Below are 18,450 nucleotides of genomic sequence, written 5' to 3' on the forward strand. Positions count from 1 at the left end.
TTAGATTATTAACCAATTTATAATCATTATTAAAAAAAATTGTAACATCATGTGAGTTTCAAATATATGTGATGCTTGGAAATATGCTTATTTTACAACTATATTAGACAAATACATGCGCGTTGCGCAAAATACAACAATATATTTCAAATCTTTACAAATATATGTTTTTTAAATATATCAATGACGTTGTTAGCTCTTATATAATAAATCTTATTATAAGTTGGTATAAACATTGTAGATTTTGAATTATATGATAATTTGAACATTTTTTTAAAATTCTATAATCTCAATTGTCTTAATGGCCTCTATCTGTAAGTTACTCGTTAATAAAATTAAATATAATATATGGTTTAAAAATATTTATAGTTGTTGTTCTGATTAATTAATTTTAAAAGTTTATTTACTTAAGATTTTAATTTCTATCATTGTTATTATTTAAAATATCAAACATTCTTTTTTGTTTTTAAAGATAACAATATAAATTTTGTATATAATGTTACTTTTAACTATTGTTGTCGTAAGTTATTTTAAATAACGTATTTGGAAACTTTTAAGTATTTTAATTTGGTTTCGGAAATTTAATTTTTTTAAAATTTATTTAATGAATATTGTTAGTTTCTTTGATTGTAATTTTTTAAAACAACGAACATTTTTTTTTTGTTTTTAAAGATAACATTATAACTTTTTATATAATATTACTTTTAACTATTTTCATTGTAAGTTATATTTAAGCTGCTTATTTGAAAATTCTTAATGATTATGTTAAATAGTTTCATGGTTTTTTTTGTTAATTTAGGATTATAATTTAGGTTTAACACTATAATTTATTATTTTTAACTATTTATAGAACAGTCTCTTAATTTAGGATTATAATTTAACCGTTTAACATTATATTGAATTTAATAATTTAACTATTTTGCATAATAAATTATACAAAAGTTGCGATTTTAAAAGGACAATTGCTCGCATACAACAATATATCTAAACTAATAAGTTAACTATACAATTTTTAAAAGTTAAAGTCATAATTTTATAAATAGAAGTAAAATATAATATTTTAATATTGTAGTTTAATTAATTTATGAATATAATTTAGTTTTTGCATTAATTTAACATTATTAATCAATTTATAATAATAATTAGAAAGAAATTGAAAAGTTATGGAGGTTTCAAATGCATGTGGCGCAAGTAAAAATGTATCTTTTATAAGTATACTAGGCGAATGTCCGCGCGTCGCGCTAAAACACCTATATAGTTGAAATCTTTATAAATATATGTTTTTTTTAAATATAACAATAACATTGTCGTTAAATTTTATATAATAATTTGTATACTATTTTGATATAATATATTGATTATTTTGAATTATATGATCATATATACATTTATTATAATTGCATAATCCCAATCGTTTGAATGATTTCTACCCACGAGTTGCACATGAATGAAATTAAATATAATATATGGTTTAACGTTATTTATAGTTGTTCTTATTGTTAATTAATTTTTTTAAATTTATTTGTTTAATGTTTTAATTTCTATCATTATAATTATTTAAAACATTAAACATTATTTTTTATTATAAAGGTAACAATATAATAATTTATATAGAGTTATTTTTAACTATTTTTATTGTAAGTTATTTTAAGCTACTTATTAGAAAACTTTTAACAATTATAAAAAATCTTTAGGAAATATTTTAGTTAAATTGAGATTACAATTTAGTTTTTTCATTTATCACTACAATTATTATTTTTAACTATTTACAAAATATTCATTGGTTTTTTTTAATGGAACTGAAATTTATATTTAAGTTGATATTGTAATGTTATATTTAAATTAACAATTTACGTTTTCTATCCAAACCGTACACTTCCTCGATTTTATGTTTATGATTTCTGGGAACTCTGATGTGATACTATTTTGAAAACGAATTGTAATAACTTAATGATTTTTAAATGTTTTAAAAAGTTCAAATTTGGCATGATTTTTATGGATATTACATAATGGTGATGATGGACATTGATTTTGACTTTAATCGTTGACTTTTGGTCAAATTTCTATTTTAAGAAGGTAGACTTAGGGATTACCCTGTGTGGTTTATTAGGAGGTGTTTAGCGCCCATTTGTTAGTTGTGAGAGCTGTTAGCTAAGAACTGCATCGACAATGTGAGTTTTCTCACTATACTATGTAGGATGCTAGTTATCTTTGTGATACTTGCATGGAAGACCCCAGACGTAGCCCATGAAATTTATATGAAAGACCATAGGGTAACCCATGACACTTGTATATAAGACCATGGGGATAGCCCATGGCAGTGTAAGGAAATACCATGGGGGTAGTCCATGGTACTTGTATATTAAACCACATGGGTATCCCATAGCAATCCGAGGAAAGACCATAGGGTAACCCATGACACTTGTATACAAGACCATGGGGATAGCCCATGGCAGTGTAAGGAAATACCATAGGGGTAGTCCATGGTACTTGTATATTAAACCACATGGGTATCCCATGGCAATCCGAGGAAAGACCATAGGGATAGTCCATGGCAAATGTATGTATCGCATGTGGTATTTTGGGGAACTCACTGAGCTTTGTGCTTACGGTTTGTGGTTTAACTTTTTTTCAGGTACTTCCAGTTCTAAAGGGAAGGGTTTGGCTTAACTGCACAGCATCCCCTGATGGCTTTTCCGCACTGATTATAATTGTTTTACCCTAATGTTTGGAAATACAATTTACTCTGATTGGTTTTGGAACAAATGGTTGTATGGAATTGATGGTTTAGAATCAAATTTTTTATCAGTATTTTTTGGACGTTACAAACAAATCATTGTTCGTCTTCGTTCCATTAACTTCAACGAATGAACATAAACAAGCCTCTGTCCATGTCCGTTCGATACATTTACAACCCTACTCTATAATGTAGCCCATTAAGTACCTAGGATCCGTAGTCGTGTCAATAAATAAAAGTTGTGTTATGGCTCCAGGATCCATAGTCATGTCAATACATAAAAGTTATGATGTGGCCCATTATAGTTTTTTCTAAAAGCAAACATAATGACATTTCATAGCATATCATGCTCATATATGTTCTATCATGTTGAAAGTTTTTACATATCAACGGTTATTGATGTGTGGCAAAATTTCATTACTTAATAAAAAATTAGCATAGATGTTATTATTTTTGTTATTGGCATATAGAACATGCGCATATGCAAGTGATGATGCCAAAAAGAATATATAGCTTCATAGTTGTGGTATTAAAACTTAGATTTTTGTGTTGTAAAACCCAAGTCCTCTCTTTTTATATATTCATGGGATCCAGTAGTTCCTCATGTTCTTAGCTATGTTGATGACATTATTGGCAAAGAGAATCATATTAAACAAGTTAATTGGCTTATATCTATACTTGTTTCAGAATTTTCATTGAAATACTTGGAAACATATGGTAAAATGAAAATAATAAAATACAATGCATGTATAACACAACTAAAAATAAATCTTTTATAGTAGATTGTTGCCTCATATAATCCATCAACCTTCAAATTTACATGTTTCATCTTTCTTTCATTACCCCATTTGATTTAAACGAAGCAAACTACATCAAATTTGATCAATCACACGTTTTTGTGCAAATAATCATTTCTAGATTATGCTGCAAAACTTTGATGAAAAATGAAAATTTTGTAACCCTATCAAGTGCTATTTAAAGTGTTATGTATCTAAGAAGATTGAACTGCTAGCCTTTGTAGATGTTCAAGGAATACTTGAAGATTTACATCATCAGTGAAGATAACATCCATTCCAGCACCCACGTCACTATTGTAAGTTGCTGAAGGATTCAACTTGGCCAATAAGAATCGTGCCTGATTAATTACCATATAATATAACATTTTTTTAAATAATTTAATACAACGTAAAAAGGTAAAAATAAATAAATAAACAAAATATAAGATAATGATATTTGATGAGATGACCTGAGAACCATGCTGATCACACACCACCAATCGTGGGGCAGGAAATCGATCACGTATTATCAATTCAGCATCATCATGTGGAGCTTGCAATAATTGTGAAAATGCCTAAAAAATTATGAATTTTTTTTATTTTGGGTGGCATGTGTGAAGTGGAAAGAAAGAATGAACACGAGATATATATATATATATATATATATATATATATATATATATATATATATATATATATATATATATATACCTGGTGTTCTGGTTGATTTTGGTAGCCCATGTTCCTCCATTGAGCAACAGTGATTCCATGGAAAATAACAACACTGAAATACGAATCTAACAAAAGGATTCGATCAGCTGAAATGGATGCCACATCAAGCAAAGCAGGCGAAGGCAACGAATTGAATGAATACGAGATCAAAGAAGGTTGGATCATCACTGTCGCATTCGTTATGCTTTCCCGATTTAGCATCATGCGAAAGTAAGCTGTCTCATCTGGACTGTTATTGAACACCTTCATTCGCATTTCATTCCACAAATTAAAACTATATTATATTTAATGTTTGTTTATTGCAATTTCTAATCTATTAGATCAATAATTAAAGTTAATTACCTGTACGAATGGAGATCTCCTTAGATTGAACATAAATTGAGGGAACAATGAAAAATTAGGGTTTAACGAAAATGAAGTCGGATCATCTTTTCTGTAGTCGCCAAATCTAGAACACAGACGAATCAGATTTCTATCTAACCACCTTGTTGCATCGAATGTTTCCTAACAAAAATATACAAACAATTGAATTATAATTTACAATTTACAATTTATAATTTATAATTTATAATTTAGATACCTCTGTTTCCATTTTATAAGAAGTTAATCTAGCCATTACTACAGCAGCAGTCTCTTGATCAAAACCTTGCATTAATTCCTGTAAACGAGGAATTTTGTTTTTTTACACAATAAACAAAAGTAAAAATAATTTAAATATTTAATAATAATACCTCTGAAACTGCTGAACCCTCTATCCATCTTCTTGTAATGGTAGTAACTCGAAGCTTTGATTGTCCATCAATGCTTTGGTAGCTGAATCAATATTCAGTTATAGCAATTTTCATTAGTGTAATAAGATAGATTTTAATGTCTAATTTATACCTTGTAAGTGTTTGTATATACAATTGTGGATTTAAGTTTCCTGAATGATCTGGTTTATCACTTGAAGAAATGTCAAATAAAACAGTCAAACATGTGTCGTTATCAAGTCCACACAGCTTCCATGCATTAGTGTTCCCTTGACCAATTGTTGTGCTTGCAACAGCAGGTCCTTTCTGCATTTTTTTTTTTTTAAATGTCACAACATTTTTAAAGATAATATTAAAAGTTATAAAATTTAGTAAAACCAATACCTTCTCAAGAGATGTGCAAGGTCCAATAATCCCTTGAATTTTTATATCTTTTGAACAGTTCATCTCCAGTGTGCCACTACAAGTAATAAACTAGTTATGAATTTAAAAAGATAGAAAAAAAAAAAAAAAAAACGTGTCGTTTACTTATCTTGACAAAAGTTATCTGATAATAAACTATTTTCAAATGAATATGTAATTTCCAACTTATGAAATACTCACTTATAAGAAAGACCAAGAGAATCTTCTCTGTTTTCAAAAACACGTTTAAATGAATCTTTAAAAACCGAATGACCAAAACTTTCTGATAAAACAACAAGGCCTCCAGTTCTTTCGATAATAACCTTCATCTCTGCAACCCCAACCTAATAACATAAATTGCATTAAAAGCGAAAGGATATGAACAAAAAACTACATTTTTAATGTGGATAAGTTTTTTTATAGAATTAAAGAAACATTGTCTTGTATCCATGTAACCATTTTGTACCTGATCTAGTGCAGAAGCAAAAAGGTCCAAAACATGACCTTGGCTAACCATCTGCTTTGAAAGTTCCTCATAAAAATTGACTGCTTTTCTAAAGTATAACGCTGAATCTTTGTCTAAATCTTTATGCGATCGAACTGGATCAGATAAATCTTGTGAGACAATCTGTCAAAATCCAAAATGCGAAAAAGGTTAAGATCTTGTGAGATAAAAATGGCAACGGAAACCATCCGTTTGAATGAAATGTGAAAACAGAGCTTATGATGCATCAATGGCGTATTTGTAATCTGAAGAACTTACAGAACCATTGCCTTCTGTGCATGGCCCACCGACCAGAGCCACTATACGACCACCAGTTCCAGGCGAACAAGCACAAATCAAACCCGCTGCAACACTCAATGCGACACCAGTGCATCTCAACGATCGATTACCAGGTGCAACAGGCCATAAATCGACACCCAATTCTTCTAATCGCTAAATTATGAGTTTTCGTAAGAATGGAGGAATCAAAACTGTTGAAATTTGAATATAATTTAGATTATACTCACCGAATGGATGATGTAGGCGCCCTCGGAAGCAGGCAACAAAAACCTAGAAACCCCTGAATTTGGAAACCCTTGTCCTTGTAGCTGTACTACCCCCTTTTGAAAACCCGGCCCACCACCCATTCTCCGGCCATTGGCAACGCCGGCGAGGAGTCCTAGTTGATCGAGTACATCCTCTCTGGTCATCTCTTTGGAGCCTTGAAACACATAAACCTTGGAGATATCAGCGTAACCCAATTCATGGACCTGAACCTGCGTCCCGAAGGAAACAAAACCCACCAAAGCATTTTCCGGTATGAATTCAAGTGCTTGTTGTAATGCCAATTTGGCATACTTTAATTCCTCCTCGATCATACACGTGTCGAGGACGAATACGTAGACGGGTTGAGGAGGGTTAAGACGGGTGTCGGGATTGGGGACGGCGTATTCGACGGTGGTGTATTGGGGGTAGAGTTCTGCGGGGACATTGGTTTCGGAAATACCGGAGTAGTGGTGGGGGAAGTGGTTGCGTTGAAAGCAGAATGGGCAGATCCAAATCAAGGCGGAGAAGTCGACACGGCAGAAAGGGTTGAGAACGGCGGAGCAGGTCTTGCATCGGAGAGGCGCGTAAGGATTGTTAGGTATGTGTGGGTGAGGACGGATCGGAGAAATCGAAGCGGCGATTGGAATGACGCACTTGCTTGCTTCAACTTTTGTGCGAGGCCAGGCGTTCCATGTCATACGAACACCATCGATTCCCTCTGGATCTGTGTTAGCCATTTCCGTCGACATCTTCAATTCTCTCTACAATCTCAACCTTTTTTTTTTTTGTTTCCCAAATGATCGATAAACCGAATTCCGACGACCCCTTTAGGAAGAACGGAGAAGAGGGGTCATCAAATCAGGTGAATCGAGGCTCAAATGCACATCGATTTGTAGGATGGTGTTTTTTCAATTGAATTTGAACCAATGGATGAAACAGCTGCTTTTGGTTCATTTTGGAAAGAATCATATCATCTACACGATTGAGATAACATGCCGGATTGGTAGGATGGGAGAGACAAGTATCCATGCCTCTCGTAATATTTTCAATTCCATTCATGTTCATCTCATCGTTCATTTGTTTATATTGATTAAAGGTGACATATCAATGACAAATAATCCTGGGTGACTAAAGACGTATCTGCATGGAGGGATATTTCTAAAAATGACTTTTTTATTAATTAAAAATATGCTTTCAATGTTCTCAATTTAAGCTCATCAATTATCTTAAATGCGTTTTCACATCATGTTTCCTATAAAAATAAAATTTGTACATGGTATTATGATAAAATTACATACCATGCATCCTTGTATCTATTATTCGAGTTATTCTTAGGATAATGTTAAAAAAGGTTAAAATCAAATAACTATAATCTAAATTCATAAAATATACTAGGTGCTTTGGAGCATCTATTTAATTATAACAATGTTATTTAAATAGTTCTTTTTAATCTATGATATCCAAATAACAAAAGGAATTATAAGTATGATATTGTAATTTTTACGGAGGGATAAATGCGAAAAGCTACATAATTTCATTTATTTGTGTGTTATTATAGTATTTAATGTGTAGAAAAAGATAAATTAAATTGTTTCCTACTTTTTTATACCTATAAATGTTCTTACCTAATAAAATTATGATAAGTGTCATCATTCTATATTTTTTTAACTAACTCATTAAGGTTATATTAGGAATATATCAGTTACAATTAAATTGAATGGTGATTTGTCATAATTTTAGTGGGTAGGAATAATTGTAGGTATAAAATGTAGAAGGTAATTTAATTTCTCGTAGAAAAAATGAAGTTTCAAAATATTTGAGAAAAATGATGGCATGTTTTAAGAAAAAAGTGCTACTAAATAAACACTTCCTAAACACCCTAATCATTAAGGGGGTGTTTGACCTATTTTTTTGAGGGATAAAAAGAACTTTTAGAAAAAAATAGGGGAAAAAGATGTTTGGTAAAAGTATTTGAAAAGCAACTTTTAGAAATTTGATATAGAAAAAACTGACTTTTTGGAAAAGTCAGGAATCCCTAACTTTTTGTGATTTTTCCTAAAAGTTCTTTTCTCTTTGAAAAGATTAACCAAACACCCCTAAGTTAAATTATTTTTGACATTAAATACATTGAACTTTATTGGAGGCCGTGTTTTATAAGCCTATATATCTTACTACAAACAAACACTAACTCACACTTTCCTTTTTCAATATTTATTCCCTATATTGTTTTATTATATTTTTTTCTTTTTCATTTTATGTTTTATAAATTATCATTTATTTTTTTTCACACGGTTCAACAATCAAATTTCTTATAATACTTTACATATATTTCAACATTACATATAGTTTGTCTAAAACTATCTTATTTTCCAAAGAAATATTATTATTATTATTATAAAATGATGTTTAGTATACGTATTATCTAATAAGAAACATGTGTTTATATTATACACCGTATTATCTAATAAGAAACATGTGTTTATATTATACACCTTTAAATAATAATAAAAATAGTTAATAGGCAATATACAACAATAAATCTCAAATATAATTTTATGATAAGTAAGAATAGAAACAATTTATATAATGACGTATGAATGGTTTGTTTTAATAATAGATTTATTAAAATATAACAATTATATATTTTGAAATATAACATTTCTATTTATGATAATATAAAAATAGTTAATAAGCAAAAAAATAACAATAAATCTTAAATCATCATATTATCATACATACTTATAAAACTAACATTTTTTTTTGAATCTCATGCATTTGAAACCCCTATAAAAATTTGTTAACACCTCATACATTTGAAACCCACACACCCTTTCACCTTCAAAGTAATTAATCACACATAATCTCATTCCAAGAAAATCACACACTCTATAAGTTCAAGTGTTCAACACCTCATTCATTTGAAATCCCCACATTCTTTCACCTTAATTATATATGTAGTTATATTTGTACATTTTTCTTACAAAAAGTCATCATTTCGTTGAAGATATTGTGATTCAAAAGTTTTCATATAGTTGAAACAGTTACGATCCAAATATGATGATTTGAAGAAATGGGTTATGTCGCATCGATGGTAATTGTACTATGATTTTTTCTTTAAACCAAAACAAATGAAGCTTTTCTATTGTATCATTATATTCAATTTCTCATTTGACATTTATATGTGATTTGTATGTATTACTCAATCTTGAATGTGACTCTCCAAACATCAATATTTTGCTTGGAATATCTTTCTCATTCTTCTTTTTCAAGAAAAACATTTTGATTGCAGGTTAGTGAGAATTGTCATCAAGTTTCTATGGTTGAATGATGTTCAATAAAGAAAAAAAGATTCAGAAAACGGATATAGGTTTTTTTTTTATTTGAGTAAAGTAGACGAATGTTAGTTTTTTCTTTTGATTTAAACGTATATTTATTTAACATTTTTATTTATATATTCAACCACTCAATGTTCTTATTTATTTTATTGTAGTTTTTCTATTTTGATTATGCTTATTTTCTATTATTTTTTGTTGGGTTATCCTACACAACATATTTACAAGACTATATTTAAAAGATAACATAATTTTTAACATTTAATATGTAATTATGATGACTTATCATGATATGTTCTTCATATGAAAGTAATTTATCCATATTACTACAACAAAAATTACATATGACATTTACGAAAATATATATTATATGTGATTTGTTTAACATATGTATATATACCTATGTATGTTATAAATTTATAATTAAATATCTTTATTTTTAATAATTGAATGGATTAAAATGATGCATCAAAACCAATTATTTAGACGAATATAATAATAATAATAATAATAATAATAATAATAATAATATATTCTTTTGAAACTCACACTACAACTCAAGAGTTTTTTAATTTATGTATATTCATTAGTTGCAACTCAAAAGTTTTTAACTTATGATTATTAATTAGCAATCACTAATAACTTTTTATTTTCTTTTCTTTCATAAGGTTGTAAAGTTTTTCTCATTAAAAATATTAATGTATTTGAAGAGATTTGAGATTTAAATATGAAAAGTTAATATAAATGTTATAATAAATGTTTTGTTGTTTTTATGTTATTAAAAGTTGTAGTGTTTATTTTCATATTTTTTATTATTCATTTATATATATCTTTTTTAATACAAATGTTATAATAGATGTTTTTATATTTTTATGTTACTAAAAGGTGTAGTTCATATTTTTGTTCATACATTTTGTTACCCGTTATATATAGATTATCATAGGTTTGATATATATATATATATATATATATATATATATATATATATATATATATATATATATATATATATATATATATATTTTACACAATTTTAAGCGGTTTATAAAAGTATCAAATAATTGTATATATCATGATGACTTAAAAATTAAAACTATAATCATCATATCATACTATATTATAAAGGAATCATTTTTTCTTTTACCACTTTCATTTGAAACTCCCAACTTTTTATATTTTCATACAATATTCTTAATTTATTAACTTAAATATGTTTTTAGTTGTAAACATTATCATAAATGGAAGAATTTGTAACTTATCAATATGATATACTTAATTTGTTAACTTCAATATATAGTTAAATAAATAACTTACATTAATATATCAAATAAATTTAAAAATTTAGTGTAAAATTAAAACCTAAAGTAAAATATCAAATAATGTTAAAAAAAAAGTCAATATATATTTTTTTAATATAGTTAAAAGGAAAACAATAAATATAATAATAATATTAAAAGAACCTAAATTGATGAATCGAATTAACTAAAAAGTGTCTGAAAACTATATTATAACAATATATTTTAAACCTGCGTCGCGCAATGCGCGAGGATTCGTCTAGTATACTTATAAATGAAGCATTTTTCCTTTCGTCATATTAATTTGAAACTCTCATATATTTTTCTTTTCACCACATACATTTGAAACTCCCATATATTTTTCTTTTCAATTTATTTATAATAATAATTATAATCTGATTAATTAGGATAAATAAATATCAAACCTAAAGTGTAATCATATATAAACTATATTTTAATATTAAAATAATATTTTTACTTCTACTTATAAATTTATGTTTTTTAACTTATAACATATTATATTTAATTGATTAGTTATAATATATTGTTTGATGTAAACCATTATCATTTTAAATATACAATTTTGAAACCATTTTTATAAAGTACTTAAATTATTAATTTAAATATAAAATTACAAGGTCTACTTAAATATAAATTTTAGTTTAACTTAAACAACCCAATGAATACTTTGTAAATAGTTAAAACTGATAAATTGTACTCTCTTTCTAATAATGATTATAAGTTGGTTAATAATGTTAAATAAATATCAAACCTAATGTGTAATCATAAATAAACTAAGTTTCAATTTTAAAATAATATATTTACTTCTACTTATAAAGTTATGTATTTAACTTTTAATTTATTATAATTAATTTATTAGATTTAATATGTTGTTATATCTAAATCATTATCGGTTTAAATCTACAACTTTTGAACAACTTGGACAAAATACTTAAATTGTGAACTTAAATATAACATTACAATGTCAACTTAACTATAAATTTTAGTTCCACTTAAAAAAACTAAGGAATAATTTGTAAATAGTTAAAAGTGATAAATTGTAGTGATATATGCAAAAACTAAATTGTAATCTCAACTTTACTAAAATATTTTTATAATCGTTAAAAGTTTTCAAATAAGTTTAAAATAACTTACAATAACAATAGTTTAAAATAACTCTATATAAACGATTATATTGTTACCTTTAAAATCAAAAAATAATGTTTGATGTTTTAAATAATTATAATGATAGAAATTAAAACATTAAGCAAATAAATTTTAAAAAATTAGTTAACAATAACAACAACTATAAATAAAATTAAACCATATATTATATTTAATTTTATTCATGTGTAACTCGCGGGTAGAAGTCAATCAAACGATTGAGATTATGAAGTTATAATAAATGTATATATCATCATATAATTCAAAATAATCATTATATCGTATCAATTTAATATACAAATTATTATATCAAATTTAACAACACATATGTTTGTAAAGACTTCAACTATAAAGATGTTTCTGTGCATTACAATATCAATTTAAATATAAATTTCAGTTTCACTTAAAAACCAAAGAATATTTTGTAAATAGTTAAAAGTGATAAATGCAAAAAGCAAATTGTAATTTCAATTTAACTAAAATATTTACTAAATGTATTTTTATAATCGTTAAAAGTTTCAAAATAAATAGCTTAAAATAACTAACAATAACAATAGTTAAAAATAACTCTATATAAATGATTATATTGTTCCCTTTAAAATAAAAAAAAATAACGTTTGATGTTTTAAATAATTATAGTGTTAGAAATCAAAATATTAAGCAAATAAATTTAAAAAAAATATAATTAACAATAACAACAACTATAAATAACATTAAACCATATATTATATTTAATTTTATTTATGTGTAACTCACAGGTAGAAGTCATTTAAACGATTGAGATTATGTAGTTATAATAGATGTATATATTATCATATAATTCAAGAAATCAATATATTACATCAATTTAGTATACAAATTATTATATCAAATTTAACAACAACGTAATTGTTATATTTATATAAAAAAAACATATTTTTGTAAATACTTCAACTATATAGGTGTTTCTGTGCAACGCGCGAACATTCGCCTAATACAGTTATATAATACGTGGGAATAATTTTTTTTAGAATGATGCTAGTATGGATGGATGATTTGTTTCAATAATAAATTCTAATATGAGATTTATTATCTAGAATATGCTATGAATTATAGCTTTTAAAATATAATATTCATATTTATGATATCCAGGGATATAACTAGATGTGAATAAAGATAAATAGATTAATTATTGCTTAATTATTAGGAGGGTTGTTTTTTGGCTTCATTTATTCGTACCTCATATTCACTTATCTACCCTCTAATCATTTTTCTAATCATTACTTTTACTAATTAATTTAATGATTATATATTTTTATTAATCATTGGTAGTTTTAATAAGAGAAACTTCAGACAATAACCAAAAAAAGAGTATGTTTGAAGAAAATAACCAAGGAAAAACATATTTTGGAAAATGACCAAAGGATCCGCAGAGCAACCTTTGTGGATCCATTAGATGCTCTACGAATCCGCTACACGTCAGCGGAATTGCTGTTTTTTTTTTTCGTTTTCTCGTTTTTTTCGTTCATTTTCGTTTATTAAGCAAATCGTCATACCGTCTATCCCCAGCCGAAATGCAGGAATTGTCTAGTCAATTGAATGAACTACTCAGCAAAGGTTTCATAAGGCCAAGCTTCTCACCTTTGGGAGCACCGATCTTGTTCGTCAAGAAAAAGGATGGATCGTTCCGTATGTGCATTGACTACCGTGAATTGAACAAACTCACCATTAAAAACCGATACCATTTGCCTCGAATCGATGACCTCTTCGACCAGCTACAAGGAGCGAGTTTCTTCTCAAATATTGACCTTAGATTAAGGCACCATCAACTAGGGTTGTGCATGGGTCGTTTTGGACTCAAACTCTACCCATCCCATAAATGGTCGGTTTCTGGTTTTTATAACCCAATAGGATCGGTTTCTGGTCCGTTCGATTTCTCGGGTTCTGAGGTCGGTTTGGGCGGTTTTTCGGTTTCGTGGGTTCAACCCATACACTCACGGGTTATGGGTTTAAACCCATGGATTTTAACCCATTTTCCATAAATGAAGCAACAATTTAAATACTTCAAAAAACACCAAATTTAAGTTAAATACTTCAAAAAACATGATTCTTACAACAAATAGTTTATTACAAGTTACAATCAAAACCCAAAATAGTCTATTACAACCAAAACACAATCAAGTATGGGTCGGTTTCTTGGGGCGGTTTGTCGGTTTTAAGTATGGTTCGGTTTCTCGAGTTTGATGGGTCGGTTTCTAGGTAAAAACCGAAACCGAACCCGATTTTTCGGTTTTTAAAGAATTCAAACCCTAACCATCGGTTTCGGTTTTTTCAATTTCGGTTTCTCGGTTTCTTGGTTTTGGTTTGCTCACCCCTACCATCAACTACGAGTTCAAGAGGAGGATATTCCTAAGACAGCCTTCAGAACGTGCTATGGTCACTGTGAGTTTGTAGTGATGCCTTTCGGCCTAACAAATGCACCCACGACGTTTATGGACCTGATGAATCGGGTGTATCGACCTTACTTAGACAACTTTGTGATTGTTTTCATTGATGATATACTAGTCTACTCCCGAAATAAGGAAGAACACAACCAACATTTATGTTGAGTCCTGGAGACACTAAGGGCGGAGAAATTGTACGCAAAATTCTCAAAGTGCGAGTTATGGATTCGAAAAGTGGATTTCCTCGGACATGTAGTCAGCAAGGAAGGAATACATATGGACCCTTCAAAGATCAAGGCAATTGAAAGCTGGACAGCACCAAGAACACCCACAGAAATCCGTTAATTTTTAGGACTTGCCGGTTACTATCGAAGATTCATCCAAAACTTCTCCAAAATCGCAAAACCATTCACCACCTTGACTCAAAAAGGAGTGACTTTCTTCTGGGAGGATAAGCAAGAGGCTGCATTCTAAACGCTGAAACGAGCCCTGTGCAGTGCTCCGATCTTGTCCCTACCAGATGGAACAAAGGACTTTATGGTTTATTGTGATGCATCAAACCAAGGTCTGGGATGTGTGTTAATGCAACGAGGAAAGGTCATTGCCTACGCCTCAAGACAACTGAAGACGCATGAGGTAAACTATACAACACACGATCTCGAACTGGGAGCGGTAGTTTTCGCCCTAAAAATCTAGAGACATTACCTCTACGGCACCAAGTGCACTATCTTCACCGATTACAAAAGCCTTCAGTATATCCTCAATCAAAAAGAACTCAACATGAGACAAAGACGATGGGTAGAATTGCTAAACGATTACGAATGTGAGATTCCTTATCACCCAGGCTAATCCAAAGTGGTTGCATTCACTTTGAGCATAAAGGAATACTTGGGCGACCGAGTAAAGGCATTAACCATGACCATCCATTCACACCTGTCCGCACAAATTAAAGAGGCACAAGAAGAAGCCTTAAAACCAAAGAACGTGGCAGGTGAAGTGTTGAGAGGAATGAACAAAAATCATGAAGTCAGGGATGACGGAGTTCGTTGTCTCATGAACCGGATCTGGACACCAAAATTTAGTGGATTCAGGGACGTTGTCATGAACGAAGCTCATAAAACCTGTTACTCCGTGCATCTTGGTTCAGATAAAATGTACTTAGACCTCAAGAAGTTGTATTGGTGGCCGAACATGAATTACGAAATAGCTACCTTTATGGGCAAGTGTCTGACTTGCGCCAAGGTTAAGCTGGAGTATCAGAATCCCTCGGGACTACTTCAACAGCCATAGATACCCAAGTGGAAGTGGGAGCGGATTAAAATGGATTTCATTACCAAATTACCTAAGACAACAAGTGGACTTGACACCATTTGGGTAATCGTCGACAGATTAACCAAATCCGCACACTTCCTACCAATAAAGGAGATAGACAAAGTGGAGAAACTGACAAGGATCTACATTAAAGAAGTCGTACGACTTCACGGAGTACCGATATCCATTATCTCCGATAGAGATAGTCAATTCATGTCACGGTTCTGGTAGTCACTGCAGAAAGCTATGTGAACTAGGATGGACATGAGTACAACATACCACCCACAGACCGATGAGCAGAGTGAAAGAAGTATTCAAACGTTAGAGGACATGCTAAGAGATTGCGTGATAGACTTTGGTAAAGCTTGGGATGCTCATTTACCCCTTATCGAATTCTCATACAATAATAGTTATCACACTTGCATCAAAGTTGTTCCGTTCGAAGCCCTCTACGGCCGTAAGTGCATATCGCCCCTATGTTGGGCTGAGGTGGGCGATATGCAACTCACAAGAGGGCAAGATCCTAACAGCACTGAAACAACCCAAAAATACAAGCCAAAAATTTCGTTTGAAAACATTACTAAAACCATAATATCCAAATATCATATAAGAAAAACATAAGGCATGTGTCTCAAAATGTCATCAAATATGCCTCTTATCAACTGCTGTCAAAATCATGTCAAATATCAGAGTCTAACTCCCAGGCTAAAACTGTGGTGTGTGCCATGCCATCAACCCGAGCCCTTCCTCTTACTAGCGGAAGTACCTGAAACCAAAACTGAAACTATAAGCACGAAGCTTAGTGAATTCCCAAACTACCACATACCATGCAATAACAAATAAAACACATACTAGGCCTTGCCCACTGCATCGGACCGAAGTCCGAAACTGACTAGGGTCTTGCCCACTGCATCGAACCAAAGTCTGGAACTGACTAGGGCCTTGCCCACTGCATCGGACTGAATTCCGGAACTGACTAAGGCCTTTCCCACTGCATCGGACCGGAGTCCAGAACTGACTGAACATAGCATAACAAAATCATAACATATAACAATAACACATTTACTGCATACTGCATCGGACTGCAGCTCGGAACACATAACACATAGACATGCCTGAATCACAAAGACATCAATCATACTGAACTACTTCCATATAAACGGGCCGACATTGTAGACGTGGACCCGTTCCTACTGGAAGGAAACTCACCACGTAAGGTTGACTATTGAAATGTTGATAGGGAACTGTCTGACTGTTGCTCCGGTAACTGCCCGACTACAATTCCCATAAAGACACTTAATCAAACACTAATAACAAATCCCATGGTAAAGTGACTATTTTACCCCTGGTCAAAGTCAACTTCCACTTGTCCCGACTCGCCGAGTTGGTCCGCCAACTCGCCAAGTCCTTATCCTTTCTTCTGCCCCCTTACCCGGCTCTACTTGTCGAGCTTAGCAAAGAATCGACGAGTTCTCCTTCTATAATGCATGGTGATGTTTATGTTATGTTTCATGTATATTTATTGTAATGATATTTCAATTGATAGTCACACGAGCCCTCGGATATTTCCGCCGTTTGGTTTGGGGGTGTGATAGGTTGGTATCAGAGCATTGTTTATAGTGAACTGACATATCTAACCATACATGATATGCAACTATAAATGTAGTGGGACTAAGACACTCTGAATAAAGTGCATACACTAAAACAATAACATTAAAAGCTTTTGGAGGAAATTGAACACTATTATTAAACCCGAATAGTTATGTAGTTATATTAGGGATAAATATAGCCTGATCAACTATATTTATTCAAAATATGATCAACATGTGTTTGGGGGTAGTTATAGCGGGAAATGAATCTAGAAGCCTACCTCATTTTCAAATAACTTTAGGAACCCAAACTTAAATGATTAAAATATACTATAGTGATAATATAAATATGATTTATTTATACGCTCTCGTGCAGGCAGTATGGTTGGTTTCCACCACTCCAAAGATCCTTATTTTCTCAATCAGGGAAATAACGGATGATTGGAAGAACCATAAGAAGAACCTGAAAAGGACCCCAAGGCAGAGGAAGAATAGGAAGAAGAAATAGAAGATGGACCTGCGGAACCCATGGCAAATATTGGAGGATAAGAGTCTAGTGACGACAGCGATGATGATTCTGACGCGGAGTTTGTAGTTATCAATCAACCATTCCCAGTGAGGGTGCCAGCTCACCGAATGGGCCCTAGTGGCCCTATACCTCCCTGTGGTATCGATATTTGGAAGTGGAGCAGACAACAGAGACAACGACCCTCATTTGGTATGGCAAGAGAGTTCCATGACCTGAGGAATGGAGGACCAACTCATCAGGCACTTCCGGTCATGGTGAGATGATTGAGGGATACTAGCGATCTTGCTCATAGCATTGTTGACCATATGTACCAAATGCGAGTAAGAGTTGCAAGGGCGGAGCAGGAAACGTGGGAGGTTATCCGGGGATTCCATATGAGGC

The 18,450-nt window shown here is 30.7% G+C and overlaps 1 protein-coding gene across 1 annotated transcript; it reads right to left on the reverse strand.

The window, feature by feature from the left end:
* Positions 1-3,496: 3,496 nt before the first annotated feature.
* On the reverse strand, positions 3,497-7,480 carry LOC145031290 (protein transport protein SEC23 E-like). Its single transcript, XM_078979811.1, has 12 exons — positions 6,408-7,480; positions 6,160-6,333; positions 5,863-6,024; positions 5,598-5,740; positions 5,379-5,454; positions 5,128-5,300; positions 4,977-5,058; positions 4,826-4,903; positions 4,588-4,749; positions 4,225-4,488; positions 3,984-4,088; positions 3,497-3,872 (listed from the first exon to the last, which is right to left on the reverse strand). Exons 1-12 carry the CDS (start codon positions 7,173-7,175, stop codon positions 3,729-3,731), a joined length of 2,331 nt encoding a protein of 776 aa, XP_078835937.1. The 5' UTR covers positions 7,176-7,480; the 3' UTR covers positions 3,497-3,728.
* Positions 7,481-18,450: the final 10,970 nt, after the last annotated feature.

This window comes from Lactuca saligna, chromosome 2 (assembly GCF_052625555.1).
Source record: "Lactuca saligna cultivar CGN05327 chromosome 2, ASM5262555v1, whole genome shotgun sequence".
Lineage (NCBI taxonomy): Eukaryota > Viridiplantae > Streptophyta > Magnoliopsida > Asterales > Asteraceae > Lactuca > Lactuca saligna.

Bases quoted from the DNA above. Each gene is read 5' to 3' on its own strand.
- LOC145031290 (XM_078979811.1), bottom strand. From the start codon at position 7,175: ATGTCGACGGAAATGGCTAACACAGATCCAGAGGGAATCGATGGTGTT. The intron at 5,741-5,862 runs GTACAAAATGGT...TTATGTTATTAG, and splicing joins TTGCTTCTGCACTAGATCAG to GTTGGGGTTGCAGAGATGAA. The intron at 4,089-4,224 runs GTATATATATAT...ATAATTTTTTAG, and splicing joins AAAATCAACCAGAACACCAG to GCATTTTCACAATTATTGCA.